The sequence below is a fragment of the Osmerus eperlanus genome, chromosome 18 (assembly GCF_963692335.1).
Source record: "Osmerus eperlanus chromosome 18, fOsmEpe2.1, whole genome shotgun sequence".
Lineage (NCBI taxonomy): Eukaryota > Metazoa > Chordata > Actinopteri > Osmeriformes > Osmeridae > Osmerus > Osmerus eperlanus.
In genome coordinates, this window is record NC_085035.1 from 5,289,944 (window position 1) to 5,306,101 (window position 16,158).

The 16,158-nt window shown below is 47.2% G+C and overlaps 2 protein-coding genes across 2 annotated transcripts in view; both read left to right on the forward strand.

Moving 5' to 3' along the window:
• The window catches only part of ift74 (intraflagellar transport 74), a 16,610-nt gene extending 15,402 nt beyond the window's left edge, over window positions 1–1,208 (forward strand). Inside the window, exons 21-22 of the mRNA XM_062484828.1 lie at window positions 917–1,010; window positions 1,196–1,208. Of these exons, the coding sequence (XP_062340812.1) occupies window positions 917–1,010; window positions 1,196–1,208 (107 nt within the window). The remainder of the gene's footprint in view (window positions 1–916; window positions 1,011–1,195) is intronic.
• Window positions 1,209–3,106: 1,898 nt separating this feature from the next.
• tek (TEK tyrosine kinase, endothelial) lies at window positions 3,107–15,853 on the forward strand. The gene is made up of 24 exons (XM_062484208.1): window positions 3,107–3,327; window positions 7,690–7,983; window positions 8,566–8,676; window positions 8,863–9,015; window positions 9,165–9,296; window positions 9,467–9,604; window positions 9,703–9,828; window positions 9,918–10,063; window positions 10,176–10,320; window positions 10,490–10,648; window positions 11,121–11,255; window positions 11,504–11,797; window positions 11,949–12,046; window positions 12,152–12,410; window positions 12,669–12,829; window positions 12,916–13,126; window positions 13,403–13,513; window positions 13,619–13,809; window positions 13,940–14,053; window positions 14,213–14,283; window positions 14,411–14,451; window positions 14,566–14,662; window positions 15,246–15,345; window positions 15,441–15,853. The coding sequence occupies exons 1-24, from the start codon at window positions 3,234–3,236 to the stop codon at window positions 15,513–15,515; spliced, it is 3,456 nt and encodes a 1,151-aa protein (XP_062340192.1). The 5' UTR covers window positions 3,107–3,233; the 3' UTR covers window positions 15,516–15,853.
• The last annotated feature ends 305 nt before the right edge of the window (window positions 15,854–16,158 follow it).

A 16,158-nucleotide genomic window follows, 5' to 3' on the forward strand; every position in this document is an offset into this window, starting at 1 on the left:
TATCAGACAGTGGAGCTGCCCTGCTGATTACCTCTGGCCCTCCAGCCTGCTGAGAGAGGGGGGGGGGGGGGGCGGGGGGGGGGGAAGAGTGCCTCCCTAGATCAGGACAAGAGCCAGCACACACACACACACAGAGAATCACATGCTTACACACAAACACTCATATAGCATACACACACGATTCCACCCTTTTGGTTGGAGTTCAAGACTGGCCAGGGGGGATTTCCACTGCAAGGGAGCTGAAATGTATTACTCAATAATAATGGATTGGAGGGTGTGGGGGGGGGTACTGAATTGGTCATGTTGCTCAACTTCAAGACATGCTCCACAGACATCTCAGTTCCTCCCAAAGTTTGGAATATTCGAGAGCGAATTCGAGAGCGATTCAATTTGCGTCATTCTGTGGTATAACCGGGCACAAACTCACCGGAAAATCTCATCATAGATGTGACGGCTGGGTTGTCCCTGAACACGAGTCCGACATGGGACCTTAATGTTATATACGTTTATGAGATCAGCATGGCACAGTACTGTATTGAAGGCCTGCAATAACCTGAAAAGCTCAACTACTCTTTCCCCAGACACATGGACAAACACTTCCAGGCCAGTGATGTTTAGGGACTGGGTTAATTGGCCCTTGAGTCTTGGTTTGAAAGCCAGCTGCTCACAAACTGCACGCAGACATGAACCCAGCTCAAAGCCCTCACGAGTCCAACCCAAGTCACCTTCGGGGGGACTACAGCTTGACCAGTCGTGTTTCTTAGGGCTGAGTTACTAAGTGCTCTGGTTTGGCACTCAACACGTGTTCCTGCCGCGAGGGGTTCAAATGAGGTGTGGAGAGGTCTGTGTGTGCCTTTTCAACTCTCCAGCCGACCACACTCCTATTGCACACTCCCACTTGCCCCGTTCCCAACAGCTTGCCCCTGGCTAAGAGAACAGGGCTGGAACTCAATATCCCAGCCCTCCGTGGGGCAACAACTGGGCCAGGGCTCGCATATTAACGACGACAGGCAATCCTGGATCCCTGATGAGGGAAATCTCGTGTTATTAATGTTCCAATTCATAAAACTCTCCTCCAGCTCCAGAGGCTCACCAGCCAACGCTATAGGGGTCTTTTTCATTTTTTCCTCAGCTCTTTCCTCTCTCCACCCCCCCCCCACCTCCACCCCCTCACCCCGACCCCTTTTTTCCATAGCTACCTCTTCTAATCAGTGTGTGTCTAAACACATCGGAGTAACACGTTAACATATGTGAGTGACGCGTCAGATTACAGTCGGCTTCCCTGTACGGCCAGCCGTGGGGGTGAATTTAGATGGCGATATTCTACAGGCCGCAGTGCTGTGGAGCCTGGATGTGTTTCCACAGCTGTTGCATAGACTCCTTGCTCTCAGGCAGAGGAAGAAACATAGCCTCTGTCATAACAAAAGTACTTAGCTCATTCCCCTTCCCAAGTCAAAGGTCCGCGACTATCAGAGCATTTTCCCACATAGTAACACCGTGTCCATCATCCGGGCTCGGTCTGGTTACTCTCTGCTTCACAGTATGTATACGGTTAGGTGATTCCGAAGCGAATGGGACTGTCGGAGGTGCGCTTCACATTCGCTCGCTCCCGAGTATATTTGTGTAGTGTGATGTTTCAGATGTGGAGTCAATGAATGACAGAATGCAGTCTGCTTCACCACCTATTCACGTACAGTATAATTGAGTTGGGGGGGGGGGGGGCATCTTTGAATGGACCCTGCAGGTATGCAAAGGAGCCACCTGAGACCTGCTTGGCCTCCACCATCACCGCATGAGCGAGATGCAGCGGGAGCTTTTTCCTGGCTCACTCCGGGCCATGACATCACTGCTCCGCAAAAACCTGTTGCTCGCCCAGGGAGGAGCCGCGCTTGCGAAATGGGCTGTGCATAACAGCATAGCTGTGTCTTCACAGTTTAGCCCCCCCCCCCCCCCCCCCCCCCCCCCCAGCCCTCATCCCAGAGCACCCGACTCACACATGCACACCTGTTTTCAGAGTTGGACGCCGGGTGATTTACATATTGGGAATTTCGGAATCCCACATCGCCGCGAACGGGTCCCTTAAGTCATAACAACGTGCTGAGTTGAGCTCCCTTCTTCCTTGTTCCGTCGGCCAGTTGTCCTCCTTAAGCTCCCTGTATAATTCTGATTTCCTCCATTAATTGTTTGTGATTTATATGACGCAGACTCCCAGTATTTAGTACTTCCTTAGTGAAGCCAGTTCATTTGGAATGGGCCCCCGGCACCCCTTAACACGAAGGGAGTTTAGAGAGCCTCAAACTGAACTTCAGATTTGAAACCTCCAGAGGGAGGAAAGCGGAGTAAAAATCTTAGTTACACAGTTGGCACACGTAAAAATGCTCCAAACACCGGGAGGAATAAATCAAATATTTAAACGAGTTCAGTACATATCTTCAATGTTGGGGTCTAGAAGGGAGGACTACTTGGACGTTTGCTGGTCAAATAACCAAGTCCAACATAATGCTAAAGCATATAAAGTTATGAAAGACTAACATCTCCATAGGCTGGTCTGTTATAGTGTATATAGTCAAGTGTAATGAAGTCGTGTATATAAGTAGTTAGATAATGTGTGTAAATCCCATTATCAGATGCTGTTTGATCTATGAAGGACACTGCTTATTTTAATAGGCGTCTTCTTCAAGTTCTGTCTGGGGGGGGGGTCCTCCCTGTAGTGCTTATAGAGGGTGTAGTTAATGTCCGACATTGTTCTGGTTAGGCCTTTCCCATCCTCACATGGACAGGAAACAGGAAGAGGAACTCCTACTCCCTGTGCCTGGACAGCACAGAGAGAGAGAGGGAGAGAGAGAGGGAGAGAGAGAGGGAGAGAGAGAGAGAGGGAGAGAGAGAGGGAGAGAGAGAGAGAGGGAGAGAGAGAGGGAGAGAAAGAGGGAGAGAGAGAGAGGGAGAGATAGAGGGAAAGAGAGAGGGAGAGAGAGAGGGAGAGAGAGGGAGAGAGAGAGAGAGGGAGAGAGGAGGGGGTGGGGGGCTGAAGGGTCTAGGGAGAGGGCGGGGGAGGGGGGGAGGTCGAAGGCAGGGAAAGGAAGGATAGGGAAGGGGAAAGAAAGGGAGGGAGAGCATTAGCAGTTTGGACCTGTGTGTGGAGAGATGTGCCTTGGTGCACTTCTCTGACACCCTCCGGGGTTTGGGTTTGTCGCTCTCGCCTGCGTTCCACTCTGCTCGGAGGCGCTCTGTGGATGTACGGACTGGCCTGTCTGTCAGCCTGGAGCTGGGGGACCATGAGGGGTCTCCTAGCGCTCTCCCTGGGCCTGGTCTACTGGCTCACTCCAGGTAGGGATTTGTTGATTTTTGTCTCTCAAGCGGTACCATGAGGACTAGACCTGGTCCATTGGATTTAGTCTACTAAGGCTTTGGTCATGTATCATTCATTCTTAGTCCAGATATGTCATATCAGTATTGGCAGGAGGAGCGGTGGAGCTGAATAAATGTTGTTTATCTTTTATACTATAGTTATGTGATTTTGGTTGGAAGTTTGTGAATTTACGTTCATGTGAAGCTAGTGTATTTTTTATGTATTTGCTTTTAATACACTGAATATCAATTAATGGCACACAACTCCAACATAATTCCACAATTCCAACACAAAACACAATCCCAAGTTAATTTCTGTACACAAGTATGTCCTCCTAGTGACAAATATATGTGAATGTGGCACTCTGCTAGATTAGAAACAGATTGCCATAAATGTTGTGGCATGTAGACACCAGTAGAAATATCTTCAGTATAGTTTTGTATCAAAGCGTAGTTAAAGCACATTAAAGCACATACACTTCATAAACAATATAATGTAACCTGTTGAATTTCCCTGTAGCTGTTATTATTCAGACTGAATGGGGGACATGATTGCTATTAGAATCATTCAATAGTGAAAAGACCCAAAAATTATTTAGATATGGGTTGGTACCTCCAGAAGTTTCCTCCTCATGTTGGTACACACCCTCATTCTCCTCACACAGATTAGCTCATTACCTCCTTGTTGATGTTGCCGACTCCACAAAAATAGCTAAAGATTAAGTCAAAACATGCCAGACATGATCAGGCATCAGACATTTGTACATTAAAAAGGTCCTTACTTCAAAGACTCAACGCTTTACTGTGGCTAGCTTTACAAAATACGTACAGCATTGCGATATTTCTATCTAGTACTTTCATGTTTTGTGTCTGTTTGTGAAGCATCTGTGCGCTTTTACCTCGGTCAGATTTATTTCACTTAAAAAGTCACTAAACTTCAAACCACATAGTGCTGTCTGGAACTTCTCAGCTGAGACAGGACCTTGCTCTGGTGGAAGAGTTACATCTCGACCCCACTTAGTCTCCCCCCCCCCCCCCCCCCCTCCCCACAATCTCCTCCACCAGAAACCCTTAGGGAACCACCAAGACCTCCAGAAAGAACATGTTGTTCAAGTGTCACTCTAACCCATTTTGGTTTCCTCTGCATAAAAGTTGCTTCTCACTTTCATATGTTTTTGGAAAACAATCCTCAATGTTTGTAAGCCTCACAGCCACACAAATCAGTCGAGGTATTTTATGGCTTCCTTCTCAGATAAGACCAGGCTCCATCCATCACTCGGACAGGTCTATTGAGGCTTTAAAGGCACAGTCATCTGAACTTCCAGTGAATGTCAAAAAAACGAATCGAATACGCAATGCACAAAGGCTGACCAATAGGGCTGGGCTGGGCTGGCACCATCTCAAAGCTCCGGTTTAAAATCTCAACAACTTCACAGTTGTTCATCTTTAACTTCAACCTAAACGGACTTGGAGGAAAGGCTGTACATTTTTGGAATCAAGATTTTGGGGGGGTCATTCTTGCTGTCTAGGGGTGTGCCAACAAGGCTAGGATATTGGACCAGGCCACTTGTGACTGTTATTTAGATCTTTGCCTTGAACTTAAATGAAACAAATACAGCCCCAATCTGAGAACAGATCTTAGTCTCATGAAACAAACAGCTGAAAAGAAAAACAGTCATGTTAAGTACATGCTCAGAGATCATCCAGCAATGTTTATCCAACAAAGCACTTGATTTCCCCACCAGATTGCATTGCCTTTAAATAGCATCATAACTCCCTGACATGGACATTACATGACCAAGTGACTTCACAAACACACATATTTGTTTTATTTGACTGTATGGCGATAGTGGTCTGGTGTGACGGTTCTCTGGAGAGGGACATGGACTGTTGATTAGACAGGCCCCTGAAGCAGGGTTGTCATTTCACTGCTGTGACTCCACATAGTATTTATCCAGGCTTCATTTCTCTGTCTCTGTAATACAATTAGTCTGCATCTAGGCTGTTGGCCAAGACCAGTTACTGTTTGCTGTTATCCTGTAGAAATGCTGACTGCACACACATGCAAACCTCAATCTTTTTGCGCTTCAGTTGGACGCGGCACAAATGCGCGTAACCCTTTTGTGCGTGTAAATTAAGTCATTCATTGAACATAAAACATGGTAACATAATGGAAACCTAAAAGCAACAAAACAAGATATCAATGTAAACTCGGGTTTCAAAAAGCTTTTTGAAGGCCTTTTGAAGTTCTTTCGTGCAGTACTGGTGTTTATTTATTTTTTGGGATGCGCATAAGATACTTGGAAACAAACAATATTTTTCTTTGTTACATTTTTGGGGGTCTGCTGAGTGACTTCCCTTTATAAAGTCACTCCCTGCATTGTCAGTACTATTCTTACCTCAACAATAGAGGGGTGAGGCTTCCCACTGGCAACCTGAAGATAATAACCTTATGCAATCACTTGGCTGAACATGTGAAAACGTTCACAATAACATAGCTGCATGTCCAAAGGTTTATATGGGGCATTCCAATTATAGTTTATCTCTCGTGTGAAGTATTTAAAACACTCCTTGAAGTAAATCAAGGAGTTTTTTCAGTGTAAAGCTCCTGTTGTTCAATTCTCTGCATTTGGATTGTTTTCTGCGCTGTCTACCATCCCCTCTGAAGTGAGATTCATAACTTAGAGTCATCCGTGGGGGGGTTGTTGGTTTTGTGTTGTGTGTGTGTGTGTGTGTGTGTGAATGGCATCTCGTCAACTATCACCAGCTGGAGCCGTTATGCACAGCATCGCATCTATCATCATTAGTTCCAACATGCAGTACCTACAGTATTCTCATGCCTAATATGTTCAGTATGTTGGTTCCTCCCTGTTGAACACCCCGCTGCTCCCCAACACCCATACACAGATTTATTCTCTACCTAAAATGGAATCAGTGGAATGTTTATTTGATCAAAGTTAATTTCACAGACCTTGCTTATCGGAATTCAATTGACTTATAGCCAATTTGCTCCTTGGCTACTTCAGAACCCGATAAAAGAATCAATTTGTTGGCCAAACATGCAGTCTCTGCGCATACGAGATTCATTTAAGTCTGTGAAACACAATATGCTGCATGCGACGATGTGGTACTGACCTAATTGTATGCTTGACCCTGCTTCTGTCAGTCAAAAAGGGAGCAGTCCAGTTGAAAACACCATGGGGTTAGGAAGTATATCAGTGTGTTGCACATTGTGAACTTACATTTTGATTCGTTCTGGACTTTACCACACCCTCTTAAAGACATTCCATGTCCAGGGACCAAAACGGTTCTGAGGCCAGACCGACATGCTGACTGGGTGTCTTATCTAAGCTGTCAGTGATTTATAACTGCTGAGGTCTAGAGGTTCGGCCTGGGGGGTGGCCACAGTAGACATATGGAAGAGATCTGGCGCGGTGTAGCCGTAGCGGGCTGCTAGCTGAGGTCACTGCTGTGCTACGCGGCTCGCCTCGACCCCCTGGACGACAGCCCCGCAGAGAGAGAGAGAGAGACGTGTGAACTCTCCGGCGCTCATCTGACACACGCATCCCTCCCGCTCGCCAGAAGAGGGGAAAGCAACCAGGATCCTTTTGGAGGGCCACAGTCAGCTGTACTTTCATTCGCGAATCAAGGGTTGTTTGAAGTATTGGCCTTGGAAATGCATTGCTGTTGTGTTCATGGGGGTTTGATATGGAGGGCCTGCTGTTTTTGAAGGGATGGTCAAGGCTCTCTGTCTTGTGTTTTCTTGGTTTGCATGAGATAATGTGACTGTCAGACCAAACACTGCACTGTCATAGTTGTATGGGGGGAAACCATACACTGTATCAACACAGAGCATGAATCAGACATGGTCTCTGTGAATGTGATGTGATTCCTTGTCAAGCCAACACACTGGGATGAACACAACTGGGAATAGCAGATGCTGTCGGCTATTAGAGGTTTCAGTAGCGTGGTTTATTTAGTGGATATATTGTAGATAAGGTTGCAGCCAATCTACACTGTTGAGAAGTGAACACGCTGTATATATGCATATAATTTATCTGTAGAAATGCACAAAAAGATAATTGTCCAATAATTAACGAGCTTCTCCCAATGTCTTTTTTTTCCGAACCCCTCCTTTCCTTCTCATCCCCTCTGTCTCTCTCACTTTATCTGCGTGCTGTGTGTGTGTGTCACTGTCTGTTTGTGTGTCTGTGTGTGTGTGTCACTGTCTGTTTGTGTGTCTGTTTGGGACTGTGTGTGTGTGTGTCACTGTCTGTTTGTGTGTCTGTGTGTGGCTGTCTGTTTGTGTGTCTGCGCGTGCGTCACCTGGGGTTCTCGCAGGTCACACCGTGAACCTGGCAGACCTAACCCTGGTGAACCCTGACCCTCTGGTGACATCAGCAGACTCGTCCCTCCACTGCGTCAGCAGTGACTGGACCCCCAGGACCGCGCCGGGCATGGGGCGGGACTTCCCCTTCACACACCCCCAGATCATGCCTGTCACTCGGGATACAGCCTATCACGCCGCCTCCATGATCACCTGGAGAACGCGCAGTGACATCTTTGGAGAATTTTACTGCAGAGCCCGAAATGCAGACAGGGGGAAAATTTACACGTACAAGATGTTGAATGAAGGTAAGCGCATACAGCATGTGTATTTCTCTGATCGTTGCGTTGCTTTTTGGGTTGGAGCATGGTGTTGACAGCAGTAACGTTCTGACATGGGCAGAAGTGATTCCTGACTGTACTTCACCCTCGATCAATGGCATGTGGGGTACATAAAAAGTATATCAACATATGATGTGTGGTCGTTGACCATAACCCACTCTGACACTCAATGTTGCCAGGCAGCCCTGGTATTTCAACTCCTTCATGAGCCACTGACAAAGTCTGTCAGACAGACTGTGGGCAAATGGAGGGGCGTGAAATTAGCTTTGACTTCCTGTCCAATGTGTTTGTTTGCTCATGCCTCTATCCCGGAGTGAAACTGTAGCATTGGGGTTCATTCATTATTGTGTCTAAAGGACATTACACAGCGCCGACTCAAAATCTAACAGGAAATCATGAACCATTGTGTGTGCCAGTGTGCGTGTGCCTGTACATGTACAGCGTGTGTGTGTGTGTGTGTGTGTGTGTGCGTGTTTGAGTGTGTGTGTTGGCAGGGCTGGCTCTGCTCTGCAAACCACTGACTGCCTTGTTGTTTTTCTCCGATCTTAGCCGCATTCCTCCCAGAGTCTCTGACCATCACGGTCAGCGTAGAAGACAACGTCAACATCTCGTTCGTCCGCAGAAAGGTTTTCGCGGAGGACGCCGTCATCTACAAGAACGGTACGCGGCTGCGCCGTCGACCGCTTCGCATTCCTCGCGATTTCTTATTCTATGACATGGTCGCTAAAAAAAACACCGAAACCGAAGTGAAAGTTGTAACTCGCAATTGCTCTATGATGACATGGTGTCATCCTCTCTACACGAGTGTGTCATGTGAAGGGTTGTTTGTGTGTGCGTGTGTCCCAGGGTCATTCATTCACTCGGTGCCCAAGGATGAGATCTCAGACCTGCTCCAGTACCCTGTGTTAGGGGTGACCACTAGTAACGCCGGGCTCTACACGGCAAGATCCATCGCTGGAGCCAAATCCACTTCAGCCATCACCAGGCTGATAGTCAGAAGTTAGTTCCTTCCTCTTTATTGAGATCCTGGTAACCTCAACAGACTCATCACAATGAAGGCCATAACGGGAAAATAAAGTTACAAAGTATTATCAAAGGTTCGAGAAAACCAATCTCTTTTCTGTTTTTTTTTTATTTTTTTATCCAAGAATGCAAAGCAGGACTCTGGGGCCCAGTCTGTGAGCACCACTGTCCCGAGTGCTCTAATGGAGGTGTCTGTCACGATGACACAGGAGAATGCATCTGTCCACCTGGCTTCATGGGGAGGACTTGTGAATCTGGTACATATTCCATGCAAAAATCGATTGAATCCCACGTCGTATCTTTGTCAGGAATGTGAGCTATTGGAATCCGACTCTTCGTTCAGTCAATGTTTCTGTTGCGTGATTCATCGACTGGGCCTTGTGGTATTTCTCTGTAATATCGCCGATCAAACTGCCGTGTTTTACAGTTTGCGGCGAGGGTAAGTTTGGGAGGACGTGTAAAGAGTGGTGTCGAGACGGTTACTGTCGCTCCATGGTGTTCTGTCAAAGAGACCCGTATGGCTGTTCCTGCGCCACTGGCTGGAGAGGATTCAACTGCAGTGAAGGTACAGTTTTCCCTATGACCTGCTTGTGTACGGTACAATTAGCTAAACTGTGTGTGTTTCCAGGTCAGTGTCATGAATACAATGAATGTGTTTTGCAGCTTGTCCGCCGCAGTACTATGGTGCTGGCTGCAAGCTTAGGTGTGAGTGTGGGGTCAAGGGCAAGTGTGACCGCTTCCGGGGGTGCGTGTGCCCGGGGCGACACGGCGCACGCTGCGAACGAAAAGGTAAAGCCCGCGAGCCTTCGATTTTCATCGCCACACGACTGTGGTGGCTGTCCAAGTGTATACCTACACTGACTTGGTCTTGTCGACAGACGAGGCACCTGTTGTGGTCGGCCACTTGATGAGCACTGAGCTGAATTCTGGGATTGAGTACATTGCCAACTGTACAGCTACAGGTCAGCCAGTGCCTTTGCATGGGGAGATCCATCTTCTGAAACCGGACAAAACCATCATATATGTAAGTCATGCTAAAGTCATACGGTATAAGCCACCCATTGTGCTTATTAAAGGCATGGGATGTTTCGAAAAGGACTCGGTTTTTGAATGGAAATATGGTTTGGTCTTCACAGCCGATCGACACAGACACTGGGGAGGTCCAGACCACCTCCAGTTTTAAGGTGGACAAGATCACGGTGCGCGACACTGGAAGATGGATCTGCCAGGTGAAAACTCAGGCCGGACAGGCAGAGAAGGAATTCATGATTCATGTAAAAGGTAAATCTCGCCAAATCCACAAGAAAAGTTCTAGTCTGGCCGGGTCTATTCTGTTCTGGTCTATTCTAGGCCCACACACAGTCTAGACTTGTCTAGAATGTTCTGTAACTGGAATTGTGTTTTTCTTTTTTCTCTGTCTCTCTGTCTTTTCATTTTTTCTGTCTCTCAGTGCCTCCCAAGCCGCAGAACCCCCCCATGTTGAATGGGAGTGGACCGTATCATATAACCATGCTGGTCAACAAGGAACCTTTTACTGGGGATGGACCAGTCACTGCTGTCAAAGTTCTCTACAAGCAAGTCAATGCATCCTCATGGGAGACAGTTAAAGGTACTTGCATGTCTCTGGAAAATCTCTGATCCGCTTCGTACAAACCTCTGGGCATACTATTGGATGATCCTGGGATGGATAGGATGATTCCCAGATTTTTCAAATTGTCAATGTTTCAAGAAACAAGTTCACATTCCTGTGGTCTTCAGTAAATGTTTTTCGAAAAGTTATTTTTATGACTGTACTGAGCAATTAACATGATGTCATTTCCTCATGGAGTGCTTTTGTGCATTGGAAGCTAATTTAATTGGTTCCAGAAATGTTCCAAGTGTTAATTGTTTTCATCGCAGAACATTTTATGACTAAACCACTGACTTTTATGACTTGTACCACTGAATCCTGTAGAACATGTACATGTAAGACAAATGATGTAACATGGCCTTTATTTTTTTTCGAGCGTCTATTAACATTAGTTTTTTTTGTGCATGTCTTTAATTGGGCCTTTGGTTGTTCCTGTTCGTGTCTCCATCAGTGATTGGTCCAGTTGTGAAAATAGAGAACCTGACCCCCATGACCCAGTACACCACGTTTGTCCAGTTGAGTCGTCACGGCGCTGGAGGAACAGGCTTCCCAGGCCCTGAGGCCAACTTCTCCACCCAGATGCTTGGTAAGGGTCATCCCAGACAGGACAGAGTTTCCTCTAATCCTGCCTTTCCGAATGGATACATTCATCCGTGCGGAAACCTGATAGGCTTTAAGATCCTGAGCTGAGAACAAAGAGAAGAACTCGGCCTGGCTGGGCCTCCTCACTAAATCAAGCAGCCCACTGGAGGTGGCTGACGTTCCTATGATTTCATCCCTCCCTCCCTCCCTCTCTCCCTACCTCCTCTCCCTACCTCCTCTCCCTCCCTCCAGACCTGCCTCTCCCCACAGGGGTCAAGCTGGTCCCCGGCAGTCAGACTTCGCTCCACCTCTCCTGGGACGCGGTGGAGGGGCCCGCAAAGGAAGACTGGACTTACCTGGTCAACTGTGTCCAGATGTCCGAGCCTGGGAACATCAAGGAGTACCACCCCCCCACCAACTCCACGAGTCTGGAGCTGACTCAATTGAGGCCCAAACACAAATATGAGTGTCGAGTGAGGGTGATGTCGATGTCGATGTCTGTGGGCCGGCATAGCCTCCCTGTCACTGCGTGGACCCTCAGCAACGGTACGAGACCATCCGGGAGAGAGGAGTCTCCCAGAGTCTCCCAGATGTTTTGCTAATGACCAGTTCTACCGCTCACTGTTTAGTGTGAAACCGTTCAAACCAATGAACTTGCCGCTAAGACAGTGTTCCTCCTCTCCCGTGTTCGGTCCAGAGTTGCCACCGGCCCCGTCCAACATCATGAGCTGCAACATCAGCGACACATCTGCCATCATCACCTGGGCCCTGGCTGAGGGGAACTCCATCTCCAAGGTTTAAACATTCACAGATGAATCCCAAACAACGACTGCACTGGGTAAAAGTGATATGGTCAATGAACCACTTGAGGCTCACTTTGTCTCCATTGTGATTCCGTAGGTGCTGATAAGGTTCCAGGACACAACGCTAGCAGACTACAGCCAGCTAGCTGAGCTTACCTTGCAGCAGGACCAGGAACTGTCCCAGTTCGAGGCCCAACTCCAGGCCCAAATCCAACCCCAGGCCACGCAGTTCCAGCTGAGGGGGTTGAGACCAGATACCCCCTATCTGGTGGAGGTCTGGTCCAGGAACAACATGGGAGAGAGTTTAGAGAAACCTCAGATTTCCATCAAGACCCTGACGCTGCGGGAGAACTCTCGTAAGCTACCGCAACTATTTGGTTGCACCACCCACCACCTCAGGTTTCACAATCCCCTTTGGCCGCAGAGAGCTGGCGCTACACATCAACGAACCTTAAAAAACACGCACTTTCTACCCCCTACTTGGCACTGTCCATTTCCTTAAAGTGACCCTAGTAAAGTGAGTAAAGTAAAGTAAAGTGACAATTCACAACCCAAACATTCAGAGTCGCTTCTCCCTCCTCTCTTCCCTCCTTCTTTCTCTCCCTCCGTCTTAGGACTGAGTGGGTTTGGCGGTGAGGGCAGCATGCTTTTCTTCGCCATCCTGGGATCGGCAGGGATGACCTGCATCACCATACTGCTGGCCTTCTGCATCGTCCTGCAGCTCAAGAGAGCCACCTTTCAAAGGAGGATGGTGCAGGCTTTCCAGAACATCGTGGTGAGTTGGCTTTCCACCGACATGTCAATTGAAGCGACGGACCAAAGCTGTCAGCTTTCAGACGTTTCTTTTTTTCCCCGCCGTAGAGAGAGGAGCCGGTGGTCCAGTTCAGTTCCGGTTCTCTAAACCTGCCGAAGAAGCCGAAGAACCCGGAACCGACCCTGGCCTACCCGGCGCTGGAGTGGAACGATATCAAGTTCCAGGACGTGATCGGAGAGGGCAACTTTGGTCAGGTGCTCAAAGCTCGCATCAAGAAGGACGGGCTGAGGATGGATGCCGCCATCAAACGGATGAAAGGTAAAATGTCGATCAAACACTTTGAAGTAGAAAAGGATTTGCTGCTCGAGGGGGAGCTGAAGGGGTTTTTCAGAGACTATTTCAGAGACCTCAATTTGTATTACTTTCATTTTAACAGTTTATTTCACTGTCGGGACCTTGGAGGTCTTTGCATGAAAAATATGTTTTGGTCCTGCTATTCACTCTATTGTCTTGACTTAGTATTTACATTAGTATTTAGTGTGCACTGTACAACTGTAAACAAGTATTTGTGACACTGATTTGTGTGTCTGGCAGAGTACGCCTCCAAAGATGATCACAGAGACTTTGCTGGAGAGCTAGAAGTGCTGTGTAAACTTGGCAACCATCCCAACATCATCAACCTACTAGGAGCTTGTGAACACAGAGGTACAGTGACCTTCAAAACAGTGCTGCAAATGTCTCAATGAACAAACATTCTGCTCCCCAGCTGATGTCTTAGTTTTAACCTATTGTTCTGTGCTGTCCCTCTAGGCTACCTCTACCTGGCGATAGAATATGCCCCCCACGGCAACCTGCTAGACTTCCTGAGGAAGAGCCGCGTTCTGGAGACGGACCCCGCCTTCGCCATCGCTAACAGCACCGCCTCGACGCTCTCCTCCCAGCAGCTTCTGCACTTTGCTGCAGACGTGGCCCGGGGCATGGACTACCTAAGCCAGAAACAGGTGCGTACAGTAGATGTGTGTGTGTGTGTGTGTGTCACAAACTGTTGATGAACTGATCAAAGATATACATCTTGTCTTTCGTTCTTTCTTTCTTTCTTTCTTTCTTTCTTTCTTTCTTTCTTTCTTACAGTTCATTCACAGAGATCTTGCTGCCAGAAACATACTTGTTGGAGAAAATCTTGCGGCCAAAATAGCAGATTTTGGTCTTTCCAGGGGACAAGAGGTGTACGTGAAAAAGACCATGGTAAGTCGTGTGAGTCTGGGAATGTAGCCTACTGAATGTTATTGTAGGAAGCCATTGGAAGCGAGAACGGCTTTAGAAATTGACTGTGTGAATCAGAGTTGTGGGTCAGTATTATTTCAGACTTGACCGATGTTTTTCTTTAATATGTGCTCTCCACAGGGCAGATTGCCTGTCAGATGGATGGCAATAGAATCACTAAACTACAGCGTTTACACCACCAACAGTGACGTGTGAGCATCGACTCTTTCCTCTACAGTCTAATAACCCTACTAGATCATTCTCACATCAAGATGCACAATATAATCTGGAATATTCTCCTTTTATACGAAATGCAATTCCTCTGTCTTTATCCCCCAGGTGGTCATTTGGTGTACTGCTCTGGGAGATAGTCAGTTTAGGTCTGTTTCGAATGACATCAACTCCACTATTACACTTCCACCGGTTGATTACGGTTGGTAAAGAAAAGCGTTGACCTTGTAAACCCATGCCAGTGTCTGTTTGACCCTACGCAGGAGGTACTCCATACTGTGGACTGACCTGTGCTGAACTGTATGAGAAACTTCCTCAGAGCTACCGTCTGGAGAAACCCCTCAACTGTGACGATGAAGTGTACGTTTTCCCACAGACATCCACTGATGCCCTGACACAGTCTGCTGCCTCCGTTCTGTCTCTGCCGGTCGAGGTGTCAATCGAAGGAGAATAGCAGTACAGTGCAGATACGTGTATGGATGTGCATAGTGTTCGAAATGACCTCGGGGCGTCCCTTAAACTTTCATCCGTACAAATTTGGAAGACTCTCATCGGTTTCTTTTTCACTTTTTAATGTTGTGAAACATGATGTTTGGAAGTTGAACATGTTGAACAATAACTGAAGATAAGCCTACCTGATATTCACTCCTGAAAATTCGATCAAACCCTACCGGCCAACAAAAAACATTGTGGATGGGGCCCACCCCCATTAGCCTCCACCCATTTCAAACACTGCATATGCAGACAGTAAACAAGGTTCATGCATTAGTGGATACTATTACGTGAATTCAATAATAACAATAATAAAACCTTATTATTTGTCTTGGCGGGAGCAGTCGTTGGATGCCCTGAGCACAGCAAAACCAGCAGTAAATAAATCCGACTCGGACCACCATGTTGTCCATCCTAACCCCTTCATCTAACCTGTGGCCCACCTCTGCAGGTACGACCTGATGAGGCAGTGCTGGAGGGAGAAGCCCTACGAGAGGCCCTCCTTCGCCCAGATCCTGGTCTCTCTCAACAGGATGCTGGAGGAGAGAAAGGCAAGAGACCCCTCCTTTCCGTTTCGTCCCTCGGTCCTATTCCTTAGGGTGCCTAACCCTAACGCCACACTGTTGTGCCTGTGCTCTGTCTGTAGATGTATGTCAACACCACTCTGTATGAGAAGTTCACCTACGCCGGTATCGACTGCTCTGCCGAGGAAGCGGGATGATCTGGGAGGGCTGTGCCGGAGGACAGGACAGCGCTCCAAGTTGTGGTTATCACATACATGGTTTGAGCAATCCTTCACAAAGGGATTGGTGGACTGGCATGTTGCACATATTGTGTACTCCAACTTAAGTGCAGAAGAGAGCACCGTATTTTCACATTGCTGTACATACAAATGGTGTTTGGTGATACTGATTATGTCGTGATTGGCTGTTGCTGTTACAGTATCTCAGAATTGCTTTCACTGCCTTTTATAGTACCTGTCAACTGTAAATACAGAAATGTATCAAACCAATACTAAAAAGGTGTACCTGTAAACTAATAAAGGTTTTTTGTAAAATATATTTTTTTATGAGTAGTACTTGTGATTGTTTCACATTGTGTGTACAGTAGATGCAGCCTGTTGGCTGATAAGACTCTAAATGCAGGTTAAGATTCAACATTATCCTAAGTACAATCAACAGCCATAGTAGGAGTATCCGTTTGTGAGGATCTACTCACAAAAGTCAATTGACTAAAAAGACAAAGAAAATATAACTGTCATCGTTCTAGGATACATTTCACATAGCGGTGAGCTGGAAAGAAAAAACAAATGCCAAAAGCTCCCCAACAGTTTTAGGGGGGGGGAAATCACTGTGACACAGTTT